The following is a 19,792-nucleotide window of genomic DNA, read 5'->3' as shown; positions in this document are numbered from 1 at the left end:
CAAGAGGCTGGCGTTCCAACGCTTGCGCATATGAAGTGCATAGAGTCCGAGCAAAACCCCAGCAGGGTTCTTGCGCACCATACGCAAGGTGCCTATGCATGCAAGCGTCCCTTTATCTAAGACTCCGGATCCACGAGGCGTAATGGCTGTTCCGGCTGCGCTGTATGGGCATCGGTGCCCTGTCGCCCCCTCGCTGCTCCGCGCATCAGTCGTATACGCTGAATGGCGCTCGCTTCGATGCGGGGTCACGAGTGCATCGGGGCCTCCCATTGTGACGGCGCTCCCCCCCTCCCGAGCATTAACCCCGTCCTCTCGCGCCGTGAATCTCTGGCCTTGTTCGTCGTTCTCTCCGTCGGCGCGCGCTTCGGTCTGTGTCGCCAAGAGACGCGCGTGCCCGTCGTCGTCCCTCGATCGTGCTCCACTTCTGGACGACTTGAGAGCGCACGCGAGCAGGTCTGTCCCGGCGCACGCGGTTTACTGGCGGCTGCTCGAGACGTTCTGCTCTCGGCTCTGAAGTGTTCCGCACGGTTGTGCACTGCGACGGAGTTCTAAACGTCGGCTGTAGCGCAATTTTGCTTTGTCTAAATTGGTTACGAATGGCTAGTGTTATTTACTGCGTTTAGCACGGTGCTGCGCTGCTAAGGACGAGGTCGCGCGATCAAATGCCGGCCGCGCGGCCCTCATTTCGATGGTCGCGAAATGCAAGAACGCCCGCGTCCCGCGCATTGGGGGCTCGTTAAAGGTCCCCTGGTGGTCAAAATAATTCCGGACCCCCTCGGTACGGCGTGCCTCGTAATCGCATCGTGTGGTTTTGGCACGTAAAACCCCAGAAATCGTCATATACTATCTGAAGCAATCTTGGTATAGGCGATGGGCTGGTAATTTCATGTGTAATAGTAGCAAAAACTTTACTAAGGAAGGGATTTGGGGAAAAGGGGTCAAAGAGCGATGGGTGGGTCCCTTAGTCCGGGGCTCCACGGGCCTTGGCCGCCCGCTTTACTTGCTGGAGGAGTGCCCTCTGCACCTGCGCAGGTCCGAGCTGGCGAGCTGTACCTCCCACTGCTCCGCTATTGATTGTTGTTTGTTAGTGTTAGGCTGAATAGCCAACTATGGCGGCATTCTTCCGCACGCCCACGAAATGGGTGGAAGGCATACGTACATGACATTTTTGCTATTGCATATGTAGTTTTCCTATTAGCAGCCTCCAAACAGCACTTACGCAGCACTTAACGGGTTAGCGGCTATCACGGCGAGTCCTGCAGCACGTGGCCTCCGCGGGCGCTGCTTCTTGGAGGTAAGGCCGAGTAGCCTCCGGCCATCATCATCATCATCATCATCATCATCATCATCATCATCATCATCCTGGTTACGCCCACTGCAGGGCAAAGGCGTCTCCCATACTTCTCCAGCTACCACGGTCATGTACTAATTGTGGCCATGCCGTGCCTGCAAACTGCTTAATCTCATCCGCCCACCTAACCTTCTGCCGCCCCCTGCTACGCTACCCGTCCCTTGGAATCCAGTCCGTAACCCTTAATGACCATCGGTTATCTTCCCTCCTCATTACATGTCCGGCCCATGCCCATTTCTTTTTCTTGATTTCAACTAAGATGTCATTAACTAGAGTTTGTTCCCTCACGCAATCTGCTCTTTTCTTATCCCTGAACGTTACACGTATCAGTCTTCTTTCCATAGCTCGTTGTGTCGTCCTCAACTTAAGTAGAACCCTTTTCGTAAGCCTCCAGGTTTCTGCCCCGTACATGAGTACTGGTAAGACACATGTGTTACACAGTTTTCTCTTGAGGGATAATGGCAACCTGCTGTTCATGATCTGTGAATGCCTGCCAAACGCACCCCAGCCCATTCTTAGTGTTCTGATTATTTCAGTCTCATGATCCGGATCCGCGGTCACTACCTGCCCTAAGTAGATGTATTCGCTTACCACTTCCAGTGGCTCGCTACCTATCGTAAACTGCTGTTCTCTTCCGAGACTGTTAAACATTACTTTAGCATACGTTAGCAAGAGAACTTTTGGAGGCGTATCACATTAAAGAGAGAGGCACGAATTGTATTAGTGACACGTCTGTTTTTCTGTTTGAAAACGAGTTGCAACTATTAAAAACGTCACTGGAATCGCTCTAGGCAACACTGATGTACGCATGCGCATTTGTTCATTCTTCCTGCCCTGCTGTAAGAATAAGAATAAAATCAGTTGAAGTTCAGCGCTCAATCTGTCGTTTCGTACTCTTCCTTCCCAAGTCTTTATTTTCCTCTTTTTGACGCAACAATGTATTCTTTAAATCCCAACCAACTCGCCCATCAACAAGTTCTACTCAGCTATCGGTCTTATCCGGCTCCTTTTTTTAGCTGGGTCTCTTTGCGCAATTGCGACGCCTGTCTCATTTGTGAATAACTACGGAGTTGCCAAGTGAGGAGAATTCACAAATTACACGTAATATTGCGATCTGTCGCGTCAATGTAGGCAACTTCAAATGTTTCACCTGGTGGGTGGGAAAGCGCTTCTGTTACAGGCGATTTCTTAGAAAAAACGTGTTTGACGTAATATGTTCATACTCACTCACATCTCACTCCCTCGCTCACTCACTCCCTCGCTCACTCACTCACTCACTCACTCACTCACTCACTCACTCACTCGCTCGCTCGCTCGCTCACTCACTCACTCACTCACTCACTCACTCACTCACTCACTCACTCGTCTCGAAATTAATTGAGTCTTAGCCCACCACAGCAGTGTCAGTTAAGAAAACCGGCGGTCCAGCCCGGAATGCGTCACGCAGGCGGCACGCCACTCATTGTGTTCCAAGTGAAAAGAGCCTTGCGCGAGAACGCCGTTACTCGAGAGCGGCTCCTCGTGAAACCGGTCTCCGCGGGCGCGGTTTCCTCAGGCTGGAGGTTTTCTTCCCTTCGCGTGTGGCGTTTCTTTCCCCCTGGTCTCGGTTGCGGCGCCTTTCGGTGTCGTTCTTTCGATGCAAGCGCTTCAGCATTCCAGGAATCGGGGACATTTTCACTAAGCCTGCGTGTCATTCTAATGGCGCTGTCGAGAAACGGGATTTCCGGTATTTGCATTTCGACTGCGTCGCTTGCGACTGCTCTGCTGCTGCTAGCTGTGTTGCGCGAACAGGCTGAGCCGTGATCTGGGCGACGACAACGCCTCCACGGTTAGCACGCGGGGTCGAGTAGAACGTTCATTGCAACGCAGCGCCCTCCAGTATTGGGTTGGCGTCGTTACGATAGTATTGCTCTCACAGTGTAAAGACTCTGTGAAGCTGGCGTCGATCGTCGGGCAGCATACAAACGTTACTCAGAGGCTCACTCGGACTGTGACGCCTTCGAGGGAAGTTTTAGGCCTAGCTGCCCGAGTGTTCGGGACAGGATGACAAAGGTTGCGCGGAAGAGCTCCGTTTTGCCGAGTGTTGGCGTCATCGAACAGTTAACGACACCACGCAGGTCGCAGGGTTTGTTTGGTCGGCGACCTTTAAATGGGAGGAAATTTCGCCTCCGCTGCCGGTCCGTTGACGGCCATTGGCCGCTGTGGTTTCCTGCGATTCCGGCTGCTCTCGGCGAGCCCGTTACACCGGCACCCGAACGCCTCTGCTGAACGCTCGGTGCGCGTGCGTGTCGGGGTACAGGTGGTCCACGCTCGTCGCGTGCCGCCAGATCCCGCTGCGCATATATGACGGCGTCCTGCCGCCACGCACGATCGACGCCCATTTCCCGATCGACCCGCGGGAAATGTTCGGGCTCCGTCGAGTGCATCCAATTAACGCGGGCCGGTGCCCGCTGTGTGAGCAGCTGCCGATTCATCGAACAAAGGGGACCTCCCCCCGCAGTACCCCACCTGTTTACCTCCCAAAGCACGTGCTCGCGGCACGCGCCGCGCACGTTGGGCTGGCGCGCGGTGCCTGCCGAGAGCACCTGCTCCCGTGGGCGAGTGCGCGCGTTTCCCGACGCGCAGGATGAAGACGCGAGCTCGGCGACTCCGCGTCACGAGGGGAACGGTCCGCTCCCCTGGCCGTGCTCGTGACGGCAGCCGGCAGCGTGACGCGTCGTTCCGGGACACTCTTGCCGCGGAGACTTTTTTACGCTCCGCGTCGGTTGCTCTCGATCCGGCCGTGACAGCCGCGTAGGAGATGAGGCGCGCACGAGGCGTCGACTTCGACGTGCCGGGGCACACGGCGAGCGTGATTAGGGGCGCGAGAGCGCGTGATTGGTCGATGCTCGCTCGATACTCGGCTATACGGAGAGGCAGAGCCCGACCAGAGTTTCGGCGGCCCCCGCGGAGTCTGACGTGATCACGCTCCTTCCCTTATACGGACGGATTACTCGACTTTGGCGGCAGTCGACGTTCCGTTCGATGGGCGCGTCGTCCTAATTCCAGTGCGCCCCGTCTCCTACCTCTTATATATTTATTTTTTTCCTTCCTCTGGCATACTATGTGCCTGCGTCCTTTTCAAACTCCCGTGGCGATGTGCTGTCGCCTGATCTGCCCCCGAGTCGGAGAGTAATTAGGCCGCCGGGTCGGAGGGGCTAAAGTGGAACGCGGAATTATCGCCCTCTCATTAGACGCCCTCGGTGGAGCTGTGAACTATGCCACGAACGCCAGTCCGGTTCCTCCCTTTCCTCTCTGGCACTTTCTGTATTCCTTCTTCATTTGCTCGCGTCGGCCGGACAGCGCATATACAGCCGTCGGCGCCGGGAACCAGTCCTGGAATAGGCGACGCGTCCTTGAATGCGGAAACTTTGATCATCGTGCCCTTTGGCATGGCTGCCCACGACGGTGTTTGGTGTTTTTACTTTGAGGATAGAGGTGATCAGAGGGCTCGTCTGTTTTCTTTAGCGTTATTTTTTTTTACCCTTTCCACTAGTAAACGAAGCGCGAGGCAGAACATCACAAGCTAACGTGGCGCATTCTAACGGAATCGTAACAAATTCCGGGATTGTTCTCGAAATTTGGCGCAGTTTCCATGCCGCACATCGCTCCGTTAAATGAGACTGTAAAACCGAGCGCGGTATTGCCACCGGTTGTCGAGTAACGTTCGTCGGACCAAAGGCGGCGAGTGCTGTTCGCTGTAGTGCACCATCTGCGAGTTAAGCGGCTTCTGCAGGCGGCCTTGCCCGTCGACGCAGCTGCGCGTTTTGTGAACGCCTCGTGTTCAGCAGGGATTCACTGACGGACCTGTAAAACTGCTTGTCGGGGTTTGAATAGAAACGCGTTCAGAAAACTGCGACCGAGTGGCTCTCGGCGAAAAGCGTCACTTGCACCTTTCTTTCGGGGTGCTGCATCACGCCCGCCATGACAATAAAGAACGGCTGTATATGACTGCACATTCACTTGCGCACATTCCAGTTGCCTCGGAACAAAACCGGCGTTGCCGTAACGAACACTTCCCGTTAAGAGCCGCACTCGGTCTCGCGCTTTGCCGCCGTAAGGCCGCCTCTCGTCTATCTGTTTTCGCCATTGCGCCCTTGGTGTGGTACTATACAGAGTGACTACACAGTGCTCAGATAGTGACCGGGTTGCGTAATTGCCGCGTACTCGGGGTCGCGACGTGCTCTCTCCTCCGCTGCGCGCGCGCTCTCTCTGTCGCTCTCTCCGTGCGCTTCTCGTCCTGCGACCCCGCGGCCTTTTTGTCGTCCCGCCGTGTCTCCGTTCCTGGCGCCTTTCCCAAGCGCGAGCCTCTCGTCGGCGCAGCCGCGCGAGCTGATAGCCCGTTTATGTCACAACAAGCGACTTTGTGTGTGGCTTTTGGCACTCGTTCCCCTACCGCACTTGTTATTGTGCGCCTCTCCTGCTCTTATCGAATGAATGAATGAATCCCGACGAAGAACCTTCCCGTATGGATAGAATTCAGTGCGCAGACCGTGCCGAGCACAGAAACCGCAGAAAGTCGTCGCGGTATAAAATCACGCAAGCACTCGTACGTAAACATACAACGAATACGCTCGAAGCACACGTTGTTACAATATCCAAATGTAACATAAGCATACAAGAAAAATGATTTAACTAAGATAATCTATTTGCGCTCCATCGGGTGTGTGTGTACACACGTGACAGTCAGACATTTTGTCCGGCGTCTCCAAATCCAAAAACGCACAGTGCATTGCTGTTTCAGCATGCCGTGAGCAGCAGTAAATGCGGCGAACATTCGTCTTACGAAGTGCGAGAAGGGAAGAGGATTCTGGAGGGAGGAAGCTGGGCTGTGTCTGGGGAACTCGAGCGCTACTGCATGGCTTGCAAGAAGTTAGAAGAGAGAGAGCCGGTGATAATTATTTAAATCAGCTTTTTCCTTCTTTCTTTTCTTTTCGCTCTCGCATGGCAAATGCAGTTGGAAAAAATTACGTTAATTTAAGCTTGCTTGCAAGTGTTCAGCGCTTCTTTATTTATCTCGTTCTTTCTTTTTTTCTCGTTATACTTGTGCTCGGGAAGGTGGCGTTTTATAATAGTTAGTCTTCTTGCCCGTAATGACGGCGACAATCTGGGGACCTTTCCACAGCCCCGTCTTTAGCGCTTTACACCAATCGCTGCATCACGATTCTTAAACGTGCGACGTATATGGTTTCGCAGCTGCCTTGATTGGAGAGCCTTGATTGCAATTTACAGATCGCGCCTCATTGTTTTAATCGAGGTCTCTGCGGAAGGATCTCTTGAAAAGTTATGACATATGCATATATGCTGTAGCGTGGTATCGCAGTCGCGGGCATGACATTCTGTGTGGAGTTCTCAATTCAAGCATGCGTTCTCCTTGTAAACCCCGCTTCGCTCTCCCCACTCACGAACGTAACGCATGCGGAAGCCTTATGCTATAAAAAGGTCTGTCGTGTGAAACAACGTCTCACTTGCTGGTGGCGCTCCGTCTGTCTGTGTCCTGTTTTCCTTCGCCAAACGTTGCACGTGCACGTGTAGATCTGTGCCCTCCGGTATAATTACGCGATACATGCGGCTATCCTGCAGAAGGTGCGACGTGTCGTAAAAGACGTCGAAACGAGCAGCTTTTCGTTCACGAACGCATTCGCGTCACAATCGCATTAACGTGGCGTCACCCAGTGAGCATACAGTTGGGGAGCTCGGGAACCGTGGGTTTCGTTTGGGCGAAATGGCGGTCGCTGAGCACTTCCCGTTTATCGGTGGGGAGACAATTGCTCAGTTTCCGCTTGTGCTGACGTGCCGAAACGCAGTTGCGAGCGCTGCAACGGTGTCCTCCATCATCAGACTCCGTCGGGAATCGAGAACTCGTCGCACAGGCGCAGCTGCAATCGTCGGGCCGAGTTCGTTCGAGCTGCAGCCTTCTCCTCCGAGCACGACTGACACCGTTTTTTTCTATTAGCGCGCGTCAGATGGCCCCTGCAGTTGCGGAGCAGGTGCCGACACTGTTTCCTTTCGAATGGCCGTTCATACGTTTAGTACGTAGGCGGGGTCAGGAAAGCTGCGGTGCGGCAAGCGCGCACGCGCGTCAGTTTGGCGACCTCGTGGCGCCCGCGGAAATGGCTCGAAAAGTGCGTGCTCTAAAGTTGATCGCGCACACCCCTTCGGTTGTGCATAACGCGCAGTGCGAAACCGACGGGGTTAGCTCGCATAGTGGGCACCTATAGGCCTACGTACGTGCCCAACGGCCAGATTCTGGATGTCCACGCGTTCGCGCGCGTCTTTTGGGAGGCTGCAGTGAGCGCACGCTCGCGCCGGCCGCGGCATCGTCGCCAGCGCGCGTGCCGCCGGTGTCCATCGCGCCGTTGGCTTCCCTCGGCGCCGATCGGGCGCGCAGATAAGTTCCCACGCGGCGTGGATCGAAGCAGCGGCCGGCCAGCCCCGGATGCGCCCTCGCGTGCTCTCATGCGGCGGGGGATCGCCCGCCAGCTGTGCTGCTCCCGCCGACGGCTGTGATCGGCCGCAGGTCGTGTAAAAAACAAGAACGCGAGATGTGGGGGGGGGGGGGAGGCATATGCGTGCATCGCCGATGGTGTTCCGCACGCGTGCAGTAGCCGACCTTCGTGCCTCCCCGATTCCGCAGCGCTACTGCGAACGCAGGTACAACCGCGGCGCCGGAGCGTGGGTTCGTTGCGGCGCCGAGTCCAGGTATACATAACGGCACGCCGCGGTGACCTCCGCTCTCGGAGCAGACCGCGTGTCTCCGGGCCGTTATTTACGGCCGAAGGGGGGCGATCCCGCAGCGCCATGTATTGTATACATGTAGCCAGAGTTTGTGATGCCAATCGGATCGAGGCGCGGTGGGTATGTGTGGCCGGCCACGGGGTCTAAGCCTCTACTTCCAAATTGCCCCCCGCCTTCACCCCAGCCACCATTTTACGTAGCTTGCCCCCCACTGTGCGCACACACCGCCGTCCTCGCGTAATGGATGCACGAGCTCGTCATCTGCCGCCATTTGGGCGCCATTACGCACGCCTCCCGCGGTGCGCCCGTCCCAGCAACTCCGCTCTCTTTTATTACTTTTTGCCCGAGCTCTTCAGCGCTGTTCGTCGCTGTGTGCTCCTCTTCGATTCACCCCGCCGGCGCCGTGGGGTCGCGTGCGTTGGGCGTGTTCTGCAGAACGCACCTCGGGCAGCGTGGATCGAGTGCATGCACTGGCGACGCGGTTTGTAGCACACACAGACGAGGCCGCAGCAACGACGCCTTGCTTCCAGCGGCTGACAGCATTGACAGGGCTGCGCGTACTGCGCGTTTACACCGACACATTGGACGTCTAGAGCGCCACCGAACCCAGCGCGCGCCGCTAGCGGGATCCGCCGGAATAGTCAGTCCTCTCTGTGCCGATCGTTCCCGGACTGATTTTTGCGGCCGCCGAATTCCCTCACCGCGGACAAATCGGAACGCGAGTGAGAAATTCAAAAGATGGCGGCAAAGTGCGACGCGCTCGTCATGTCGCAGTCTTCAAACTTGGTGGCGAGGTCGGAAATGCCCGTCGAATTGATGCGCGAACACGCCGTGCTTCGCGACAAGTGCCACGTGAAGCACGGGGGCAAGGTGCTAAAACGTACACGTCCTGTGGATTAAAGTCGGTCGCGAACTTGGATTGAGCGGTAAGACCGCCTAAGAAAGAAAGAAAGAAAGAAAGAAAGAAAGAAAGAAAGAAAGAAAGAAGAAAGATGCCGCTATATCGCGTTGCAGTGGCGTGGTGGGCAAGCAATGCGAACAATGCAATTTCAGCGGCAGGAGAATTCCGTTCGCTGTACACGCCGGATTCTCTTGTCTGAACGCGCCTATAGGCTGCGGTGGCGACCATCGCCTCCGAGATGCGCCTCGGGCAATACGCAAACGGCGGGTTAGGTTCCGTGGCCTCATTTACTAACGAGCTGCTTTAAAATATGAGGTACTGTACATATGGGGGTGCCAAGCGCGCTGCTTATAGCCGTAGCTTCGTACTTGAAGGTGAGCCGGCCCGTGAGCCTATATAGTGGCCGATCGAAGCCCAGCCAGCTAGAACAAGACGGAACCGGGCAGGGAAGCTCAGACCGCGGCGGTGGCCATAACAGTTTATTTTCCCGCGGCCCATAGCGCTCGCTGTTCGGGTGGAGGGCGGTGGCTGCGGTGCAGCTTGATGGCGTATACCATCTGCCGTCCGTGACGTGGGCGCCGGGCGCGTGAAATTCGTCGCCGGGTGCGACACCCGCCTCTCTCTCTCTCTCTCTCTGTCGGTGCTGCCGCTGCGCCAGTCGACGCGACGGACAGGGCGAGGCGATTGGCCTTCCGGTCTGCGGATCATTACGCGATAACTAATGGAGGACGTTGCTGCTTGCCGCGGAACTGACGAGCCGACGACAGGGAATGACGGGGGCCCAGGGGCGCTGTGTGCATGTATTTGTTTGCAGCGAACCACTCGCGCGCGCTCGCTAGAACACTAATTTTTCGCAATGATAAAAAAATAAAGAAAAGAAGAAGAGCAGCTGGGTGCACGCTATATCACGAAAGTAGGGACAGCCGGCTGAGTTCTGGGCTCTTCTCGATCGCACGCACGAAGCTTTCTGGCAGTTAATATATGCGCACCAGCGAGCACCAACGTCTCGTTTCACAGCAGTACGTGCGCCTTTGTTCTTCTTGGGTAACCGGGCCACGATGCAACCCTTTAGAGGAACTATACTTATGCCATGTTATAGGAGACACGTACGCTGTCCGGCACCGTTCCGGAAACAACTGTCGCTGACTTTGGGCGCATATTACGAGAATTCACTTTGGATGGACTCTGGTGTTATGGAATATATCATACTGGTATGGCAGCTGGCCGCGTGCTGCTTCGTGCGTTGCCGTGTGTTGCGGCAACATGTGCGTTTCACATCCGCTGATGGGGCAGACACCCAGCAAAAAAGGTTGACGCCTGGAGGTTCTTGAGTTCGCAAGCCTTTGGTTTGGGAGACCTCCTTACCGACAGTGCATTTCTTTTTCCCCGTAGCCGCTGGACTACTGCGACGGTGCCGAGTCGCGTTTATTTTCCTTCGTCAGGAAGGAACACCCGCATAAATACTGGTATACATACATGCAGTACATAGCTTGACAGGCCGGTTGCCCCCAAGGTTTGAGCGGCAGTGTGCTATACAACAACAGTATACTTTCGGATGAGAACGCAACAAGAAGAAAGCGAGTCTCGAGGCATGCGGTTCGCTTCGTGTGCGTCTTCATAAGAACTCGGTCGGTTCTCTCCGAGTTCTCGTAAAGACGGATAGGCTCGGAACCCGCCGTGGTTAGTCGACGGCTATGCTGCCGTGGTAGCAAGTTTGATTCTCTGGCGAGCGACGATCGATTTATTGTGGGGGCAGTACGCACCGACCGAGTATATACGGAGATCTCGTCTTACGCGAAACTTTCACTTAGCGAAATTTTGTCTCCCCCCCCCCCCCTCTCCCGACTGCGGTGTTACTGATAACGGCCGCTTACACGAAGCATTCGATCCACGCGTGCGCAGTTTTGAATTGGTTACGAAGCTAGGCGCGAGTACCGCAGGACTGACCTCTCTCAAATTTAACTGTGCGGTGTATAAACACTGGCACGACTGGTCATCAGTCCACCGCACCGCTGCAGCCCGAACAAGCTCGGCCCTGTCGGCAGTATGCGTGTCTAAACGAACTCGGCGTCTGGTCGGCGGCAGGCTGCGTATTGACTCGGCTCTAGCCGCCCGCGCTGTCTCGCCCGAACGCCGGCGCCTGCCAAGGCCTCCGTCCGGCCAGAGTTATTAAGTACGTGTATATCTCGGCCACCGGTCCGGCTTGAGCTGGCGTCGGGCTCGTGTCAAGTTCAAAGAGTTCGAGTGCTCGTTTGAGCGCTCGATCTCTTTGAACTTGACTCGTGCGTTTACCGGAAGTCGTATCTGCACCCTTCGGCCACTGTTATACAACTCGCGCATATTTGCGGACAGCTGCAGCGTGGGCGCGACTCGGCGTATACACCGAAGTTCGCGGGTCACGTTTCCGAGGCGCCCGTCCCTCTCGTCGGGCACGCGCTGCTCGGGTGGCGCCATGGGAGTGCTCCGGGTGCGACCCTTCCTCGACGCCCGAACGCGCTGGAAGCGTTGCCACGCGCTCCCCCGGAAGCCGAGAAGGGCGACAGCTTCGGGCTGTCGCTGCCACGGCGATTCTACAAATGCCACGGACCTGTGCGGTCGAGTGCTACAGCTGCCGCGTGCCCGCAACGAAGTGTGGTTTCCAACCGGCCACGAAAACGAGAGGGCTATATGCCTCTTAAAGAATTGATTGATTCATTGATTGGCTGCTACTGACTGCTGCAACTTGCTTTATTCGATTGTAGATTAGTTGGTGTATTTCCTCCCCGGGTATTATTTCAAGCACCTGCTTTATTCAAAGTGACTCCTATGCACCGAGTCTTAATAGATGTCCCAGAGGAACTCGCCGACGGCGTAGTTGGTGCATGCTCGACGCGAGGCTTCTGACATTAAAAAATGAAGTTCTCAAGTTTCGCGTGCCAAAAACCGCGACCTGATGCTGGGGCACGCTGTAGTGGGGGACTCTGGGTTAGCTTTCACCACCTGGGGTTGCATAACGCGCACCCAATGCACAGTACCCTATACACGAACGGGCCTGCTCGAGGGATATATCCAATTACCGCTGCCTCTCGTCAGCTGACCCCGCCCTCTGCAAGCTAATTTTCTAATCTCATCATACCGCCTTATCACGCAGTATCCTACTAATAAGATACAACGTGTAAGCAGATAATTTCAGGGGCGTCTAATGGTATTAGCCGGTGTAGATTGTCTTGCAGCCGCTGTGTTTGCCTATAGTGGCTGTGGTGTTGGGCTGCCATCGAATCCCGGTCACGGCGGTCGCATTTCGATCGTGGGCAGAATGCGAAAAACACCCGCGTATTTAGATTTAAGTCCACTTTAAAGAACCCTAGGTGGCGCAAATTATTCCGGAGTCCCCCACTTCGGCGTGCCTCATACAAAAATCGTGGTTTTGGGGTCGTAAAATCCAATAATAATAATAATAATAATAATAATAATAATAATAATAATAATAATAATAATAATAATAATAATAATGGATACTCTTGCTTTCTGCCCACGATTGTTTTTCACCGGGTCGTCGCTGCTATCAAGGTGGCGCAATATTGTTGTCGCCGATTGTGCAGCGGAGAGTCTTGTCTGCGCAGTCAGGTGGCGCGCACGACGCGCGTACCGTTGTTGTGCAGGCGTGCGCTGATGCATCGATTCGCGTATACGGCGATATGCGTGTAGGAATCGACACGACCCGACCCGTGATCGGTTCACATTTCGACGAGACGGTCGCCGGTGTCGTTCTATACGAGCCATGTTTAAGGGTTTCCAAACAGTGATTTTCGACGCCCATTCGGATACCAATCGATCGAATAGGGCCGAAATGGAATCGAATAGTTTGCTAGTAGTAAGCAGCCGCTGTCGTCATCCGTCTTCACATCCCACTATATTCACAAAGCTAACAAGTTTACGTCACTGTGCCGTAAGATATATATCGTTGTTTATTAAAAGCACCATTGGATCATGAGCGAGCAATCAGATTATATTTTTAGGCTCGGGACGAATTGGCGATTGCGAATGACAGCGATTTAGCCGGAAAAGCCTGGCTCCCTGTGTGACAGACACAGTGTTCGGCTACGTAACTGCTCGCGTTTTATGCGTGCACCAAGGTCGCTGGGATAAAATTTATCGCACATTTGGAAAGTTGGAAGTATTCGGAAACTATTCAAAAATTACTCGTGTTCGCGAATAATCAATGTTTCGTTCGAACACCTTACGGAATAAGACAGTATTCGATTCGTTATTCGAAAGTTCCGAATATCCGCACACCGCTAATTGTGTTGCTTGCGTTTTCTCGATCGGCACAAGTTCGCCCAATAAGTATTGACTCACGCTCTTGACAGTGTTTGATTGGTCACTGTCACTATAATGTGACAATGTGTACAAACGATCGTGATGCGTGATTAACAAGTTACAAGCGTAAATTAAGGCGCGCAGGGTTTGATTCCACTCTACCCTTGCAACCTTGCAGCAAGCTTATTCGGCAATAACTTCTGCAGCATGTAACACTGTTCTTTGGTTCTTCTTTCTTTTTCTTTTACATCGGTGGGACGAGGTGTTGGCGCGCTCCCTAACTGGGTCGGGGAGAAGGCACGTATTAGTGTGCGCGCAAGTTTTCCGATCGAATTAAGCGTTGTTAAGAACGGCCAGCTGCAGTGCAAGTTTGCCAGCCAGTTACGCCAGCGGTGGTGACCTCATCTTGGAATGCCGCCGCCAAGCTCTAGCCCCGTCGCCGTTGCGAGTGAAGGAGTTCGACGAAGCCCCTCTGACGTCGGCTCCGGACCTTTACACCTGTGTGTGTGTGCGGCACGTGTATGACAGCCCTCATCCTCCAAAAGGGCGGGTCATCTTGAATGACGTCGAACTATGACGTCGAGCAGAGAGCTTATAAGCAGCGATTGTCAGCTGCTGGGAGTGCTCGTTGCGTGCTCGTTGTCGTGCTCGAGATGTACCAGTGAGCTGCGTGCTAGTTGTCATGCTCGAAATGTACTCGGGAGCTGTGTGCTCGTAAGCTGTTTGCTGTATGTTAGTCTTGCGGGCTCCATGTGGGAGTCACGCTAGACTGTCGATATATGTCTTGTCTAAGATGTAAATAATGTAAATAAATCCTGCTCTCCCAAGTGCCGACGAAGAGTCAAGCTCCTTCCTACAGCTACGACTGACAAATCTTACAGCGTCTCAAAGAGCGACCGTCGAGGGTTTTTGTTCGCGCACTCACTTATAGGGTTAACGGGTGGAATGCCCGAGTAAACGCGCCTGCCGTCATATCACTCTCAATGGCGACGTCTGCACCACCGCGCTGAGAAGCACCGTGCCGAGAAATTGCAAAACATAGCTGGCCACTTTATTTATTGTAGCTTATTATGGTTAAAGTTTCCGAGTGTGCAAGCGTCGGTGCTCCCTCCTGTGTAACTCGCTCGTTGCTTCACTTGACAGATCCCAGGGTTGGCGCGTTGGAGGAACGCAATTTTACTTTCTTTCTCCTCAGAGCGCCGAGCAAAACTGGCGAAATTCCTGTGCCTTCGTGTTGCGCCGAGACTGAGTCACGAGGCAGAGAGAAAAACGGGAGACTGTGCATCGGGCGGCTGTTTGTTACGCGCTTCTGCACTGCTGCGTCTTTGTACGCGCACTGCAACTGCGGGGGCGGTGGTTCGTTGGTTTCCTATTCTGCGTGGCCGCGAGCGAGCGCGCAGTTGTTACCGCTACCCTTGCGCCAAGCTCTCTCTCTCTCTCTCTAGCGCTCCTTCCTTTTCTTTTCTTTTTACACTACGTGCGCCAGAGGCAGGAAGCACACTGCTCGCCTTTCTTTCGCTTGCGGTTAGCGCGCGTTGCAATATCGGTCTCGCAACAAAGCGGCGCACCGATTCCCGCCGTACTTTTATCCTCCCTTTGCGTCATTCGCCCACTGCGTTTCACTGCGGCCGCTTTCCTTGCGCGAAAGAAAGAGCGGCAGCTGCGCAGGAAGAAGAAGGCCCGCGCGTGTGTTCTGCGTCCCCACCGTTTCAGGTCTTCCAAACTCGTTGCGTGCGCTGGGGTGCTGCTGCGGCAGCGACCGCTGATACGGGTCGTGTGCCGACTCGCGTGGGCCTCGGCGTATCGGCTTCGCGCACGAATGTTGTGCCTGCGCCAGCGAGGCTGCCTGTTCGTCTGCTGAAGCTCCGGGCACCTTAAGTCAGCGTCTCGCCCGTATACAGCCGCCCGGCAGACGACGCGACGCAGCTGTGCCACTCGACGATCGCGCGTCTGCTTTCCTCGCTGCCGGGGGCGTGTAACGCGCTGCGCAGCCTCGCTCGTTTGAACGTGCGACAGGCATGACCGCCGCGACAGTTCAGCGCGTGTGACTGAACTTTGTATGCACACTGCGAGTGCAGTTAGACCCGGTTACGTTGAACTGCTTTGTGCTCTCCGAGAGTAGTGTGGCATGTTTTCGATCGGTGTTGCCGAATGCGGCTGTAAGACAGTTACGGGACGCGTTCCTTATGTAGGCCGACTCCTATTTTCAATCGCACGCGCGCAGAAAAAGATCGAGACTCGACGTCTGTGCAAGAAGCCGCTTTTACGGGGTTAAACTCCGCACGAACGCACGTCCATCTCGGTCCTCGCATCTCCGATAAAGAGCGCACTTCGCCGCATCCCGGTTCGTTACGATGTAGGGTTTTCGCAGCACTCGAGGCCCCTGGGGACCGTACTCCCCGCCGAAACGTTCCGTGCTCAAGCATTCCAACAATCCCGCATGTTTGGCGTACGATTCTTACGGGAATTACGTGAAGCTTATATCGAATCCATGTAGTATTTACAAGAATTTCGCGCAGAATGTGTGGAACTGATGGAACGGCGTATGTTAGCGCTTCATTAGGGATGCGGACCTACTTTTGCGATCCTATACTTGCGCTTCATGCATTCTTGATAAGTAAAAGGTACACCGGCTGTCCGTATATACCACGAAGTCTAGTAACTTTTCCAGTGCGTACGCCGAACTAACGGACACATCGCGCACTCCTTGAGTTGTTTGCCTTTTTGTTTATCTCTATTTGGAGATCGATCGCAATAATATAGCAAAAGCAAATAAGGAAGTTCCGGTGGCAGCACTGTGACTAGCATTACGTTGCGACTTAAAGGGATATATCGTAAGAATAAAACGTGCACACTTTAAACTGTAGGAATAACTGACTTCAAATGTTAGGAAGCCTCAGAACATGTGCCGCCATTAAGCACATATACCCAAGTGGTTTATAGCGGTTGCGCGTGCGTTTGGGTTCTTTTGTATATTTATTTGCGTTCTTCTGTGCTCCCAAAGCCCGTTTATGTATGTGCTCCCTATCAGTGGCGCTTCCTACGCTCCCATGTTGCTAAAACTCCCTAGTATACAGCAAGTGCGGGAAGCACGCAGCTCGGTGCCACTCTTGCGTGTCATGCCGCGTGTGTAGTTGACGTATATACGGGTGTCACACAGACGCGACTTTGCACTGTTTGCGCTGTTGCGCATTCGAGCACCTTCGCGGAGAGCGCGCGCGAATGTTGAACTCGCCGGAGAGCGGGCGTTCGCCGTCCGTGCGTGTATCGTTCTGTGGCTTATTCTCGTTCTGTCTCTCGTTGCAGATTCATTTGTCAACAGCCAGGAATGGACGCTGAGCCGATCTGTGCCCGACATACGCCTGGTGAGTGGACTATTTGCCTCTCACTTCATTTTCTTTTTAACCTTTAAAAAAAGTCAATGACAGAGAATGGTATCTGGATCTGAAAAAAAAAACCCTCATTCCGTGTCTTACCGTCGCATGTACTACAGTCTTTGTCAAAATTATACGGACTATATGTTGCCCTGTGGCCGTCATGCAGGTTGCAGGCTGTCTTAAACGAGTTCCTGTAGTGTGCTGTCAGCTCAAACCTCCCCGGGGAATCGCCCCAGCTCGCGTATTCGATCCCGACCGCGGCGGCATCGCATTCCGACGCGGGCAAAATGCTAATCCACTACGGTGCGCCCCATAATCAGACCGAGGTTCTCTCACGTAAAAATGCGCGATTAACGAAGACATTGACTTTCTCCACTAATTAGCAACAGTGAACACGTCATTATTTATTCCGGCACTCGATTTTACTAATTATCGCGCAAATAATCAAAGGGTACATTCATCCGTTGAAATAAACATTTAGTGCATGGCATACGATATTGGAGTACAATCAACCTCTCCGTATGGCTTTCATAGATTACGAAAAGGCATTTGATTCAGTAGAGATACCCACCAGCCATGGAGGCATTGCGCAGTCAAGGAGTGAGGGAGACATACGTGAATACCTTCGGATCTAATCTACGAAGATTCCACAGCTGCATGCCTTGGTTCTCCAAAAGAAAATGGAAAAGTTACCTATCAAGAAAGGGGTCGGACAAGGAGACGCAATCTCTGCAATTCTATTTACTGCATGCTTAGGAGTATTTAAGTTATTATGGGCCGGGAAGACTCAGGACTGAGGATCATCGGTGAATATCCCGGCAACATTCGGTTTGCAGATGACATTGTCCTGTTCCGCAACACTAAGGACTAATTACATCACATGATTGAGGACCTTAGCAGAGAGAGGGGAAGAGTGGGGTTGAATATGCAGAAGACAAAGCCTCGCAAGGGAAACAAGAATTGAGGATCGGCAATCAGGCTATGAACTCTGTACAAGAGCACGCTCATGTAAGTCAATTGCTCACAGGGGACCCCGATCATGAGAAGGGAAATTTACAGAAGAATAAAAATGAGTTGGAGTGGCATTATACGGCAGGCATTACCGAATCCTGACTGGAAGGTTACGACTGTCCTTGAAAAGAAAAGTGTACAACCACTGCATTCTATCGGTGCTAAAATATAGGGCAGAAACTTGGAGTTTGACGAAGAAGCTGGAGGACAAGTTAAGGACCCCGCAAAGAGCGAAGGAATGAAAAATGTTAGGCGTAACTTTAAGACACAGGAAGAGAGTGGTATGGATCAGAGAGCAAACGGGGATAGCCGATATTCTAGTTGACATTAAGAGAAAAACAACTGAAGCTGGGCAGGCCATGTAATGCGTATGGTAGACAACCGGTGGACCATCATATAGAGTTACAGAATGGGTGCCAAGGGAAGGAAAGTGCAATCGAGGACAGCAGAAAATTAGGTCGGGTGATGAAGTTAGGAAATTTGCAGCTGGAAGCTGGCATCACTTGCGCACGACGGGGGTAATTCGACATCGCATGGAGGGACCTTCGTTCCGCCGTGGACATAAACATTGGCTGATGATGATCGCCTATATGGTTGCAGAATAAACCACTCGGTGGACCCCTGTTAAAGTCGTTACTATGCGCCCAGACGAGCTCGCACGCACGCACGCACGCAGAATGCCTCGAGCGACCAGTCGCCCGGAAATTTTGCGTGTACTCGCAGGCTTCTCTCACGCTGGGAGGAACACTTACATGTAGCACGCATTGAGCAACAGAAACCTGTATCGGGAGTTTTGCTGTAGAATTTTCTCAGTGACACTCTTAATCTTATAATATTTGAGAAGTTGATGAATTAATTAAGACTAATTATCTGAATAGGCGGAATGCAAAGAATAGTTTGAGTATCTCCAAGCGACGGCAAACAACATTACCTCGGCTCTGTCCAGCTGCGTGCCATTTGCATGTTGTTAAATCTTTGTACATGATAGTTGGGACACCCTGTTAAGATCGATAGTTGGTACTAGCATTCGGTGCACGTGTATATATATATATATATATATATATATATATATATATATATATATATATATATATATATATCCGCCAAGCTACCGACCTACGGAGCAGGAGCAGCCCGTAGGTATGAAAAAGAAAGAAATGGAGAGAGAGAGAAAAAGAGACGTTGTTTCGCTTAGCCGGCGGAGTATCGTTCGTGCGGCACCTCGCCACGCCCGTTTTCATCGCACGGTGATAGCAGTTGACAAGCAAGGCGAATACAGAGAGAGCTAGACGCTGGCTAGACATCTTTAACCTCCCTTGTGTAGGAGCTGTCTGCCATGCCGATTTTCATCTTTGCATCCTTACCGGCATCTTTTTTTTTTCAAGTGGGTTTGGACATTGTACAGACGTGGCATCGTTTTAATGGTTGTAGTCAACGCACGCTTGCTATACGTCCCTGCGGTGTGTTCGCCTTCTTTCAAAAGATAGATAGTGTGGTGGGGAGAAGGAGAACACGCCTCATATTTATAAAAGAGGTAAACGTCCTTGTGCGAGGGAACATGAGGTAACACCCTGATCCCGCCATCGATTTTAGCAGAGACAAAAGATAGAGGCCTATTAATCATGCTTTAAATGATTTACTGACGCTATCAGCCTTGTCGGGCTGTATAACAGGGGTGGATACAATCATTTAAGTACCCGTGGTATTCATGCAGGAGCGAAAATAATAATAATAATAATAATAATAATAATAATAATAATAATAATAATAATAATAATAATAATAATAATAACAGGAAAAAGGTCCCGACTTACGCATACATGTTACAACGGGAAAATACTGCACGAAAAGGCCGAGCTGCATCTTATTAGTCTTTTTCGGATATCTTGACTAAAGCTTACGCGTTTGCACCAACCGTGCGCCGTAGTGTACACGGCGGCGGGTAGCCAGCATCGAAGTGAGAACGCGCACCGATAGCAGCGCACGCCGTTTGTCTCGCAACTTCCATCCGCCTGCGCACGCGCTTTGAGTAACGCGGTGTTCGAACCGCGGCTGTGGTGTGTGTGCACCGCACGT

At 53.0% G+C, this 19,792-nt stretch overlaps 1 protein-coding gene across 6 annotated transcripts in view; it reads left to right on the top strand.

Annotated features, from left to right (window-relative positions):
- LOC142583348 (centaurin-gamma-1A-like) overlaps positions 1-19,792 on the top strand; it is a 141,911-nt gene that overhangs the window by 53,032 nt on the left and 69,087 nt on the right. For 5 of the 6 annotated variants that reach the window (XM_075693769.1, XM_075693771.1, XM_075693768.1 and 2 more), the window contains exon 2: positions 16,635-16,693. In XM_075693769.1, the coding sequence (XP_075549884.1) occupies positions 16,635-16,693 (59 nt within the window). Of the gene's footprint in view, positions 1-15,260; positions 15,416-16,634; positions 16,694-19,792 lie in introns of those variants that run through there. The other variant, XM_075693773.1, reaches the window with a different exon arrangement.

The sequence above is a fragment of the Dermacentor variabilis genome, chromosome 5 (genome assembly GCF_050947875.1).
Source record: "Dermacentor variabilis isolate Ectoservices chromosome 5, ASM5094787v1, whole genome shotgun sequence".
Lineage (NCBI taxonomy): Eukaryota > Metazoa > Arthropoda > Arachnida > Ixodida > Ixodidae > Dermacentor > Dermacentor variabilis.
This window is presented reverse-complemented; position numbering and strand designations above follow the sequence as displayed.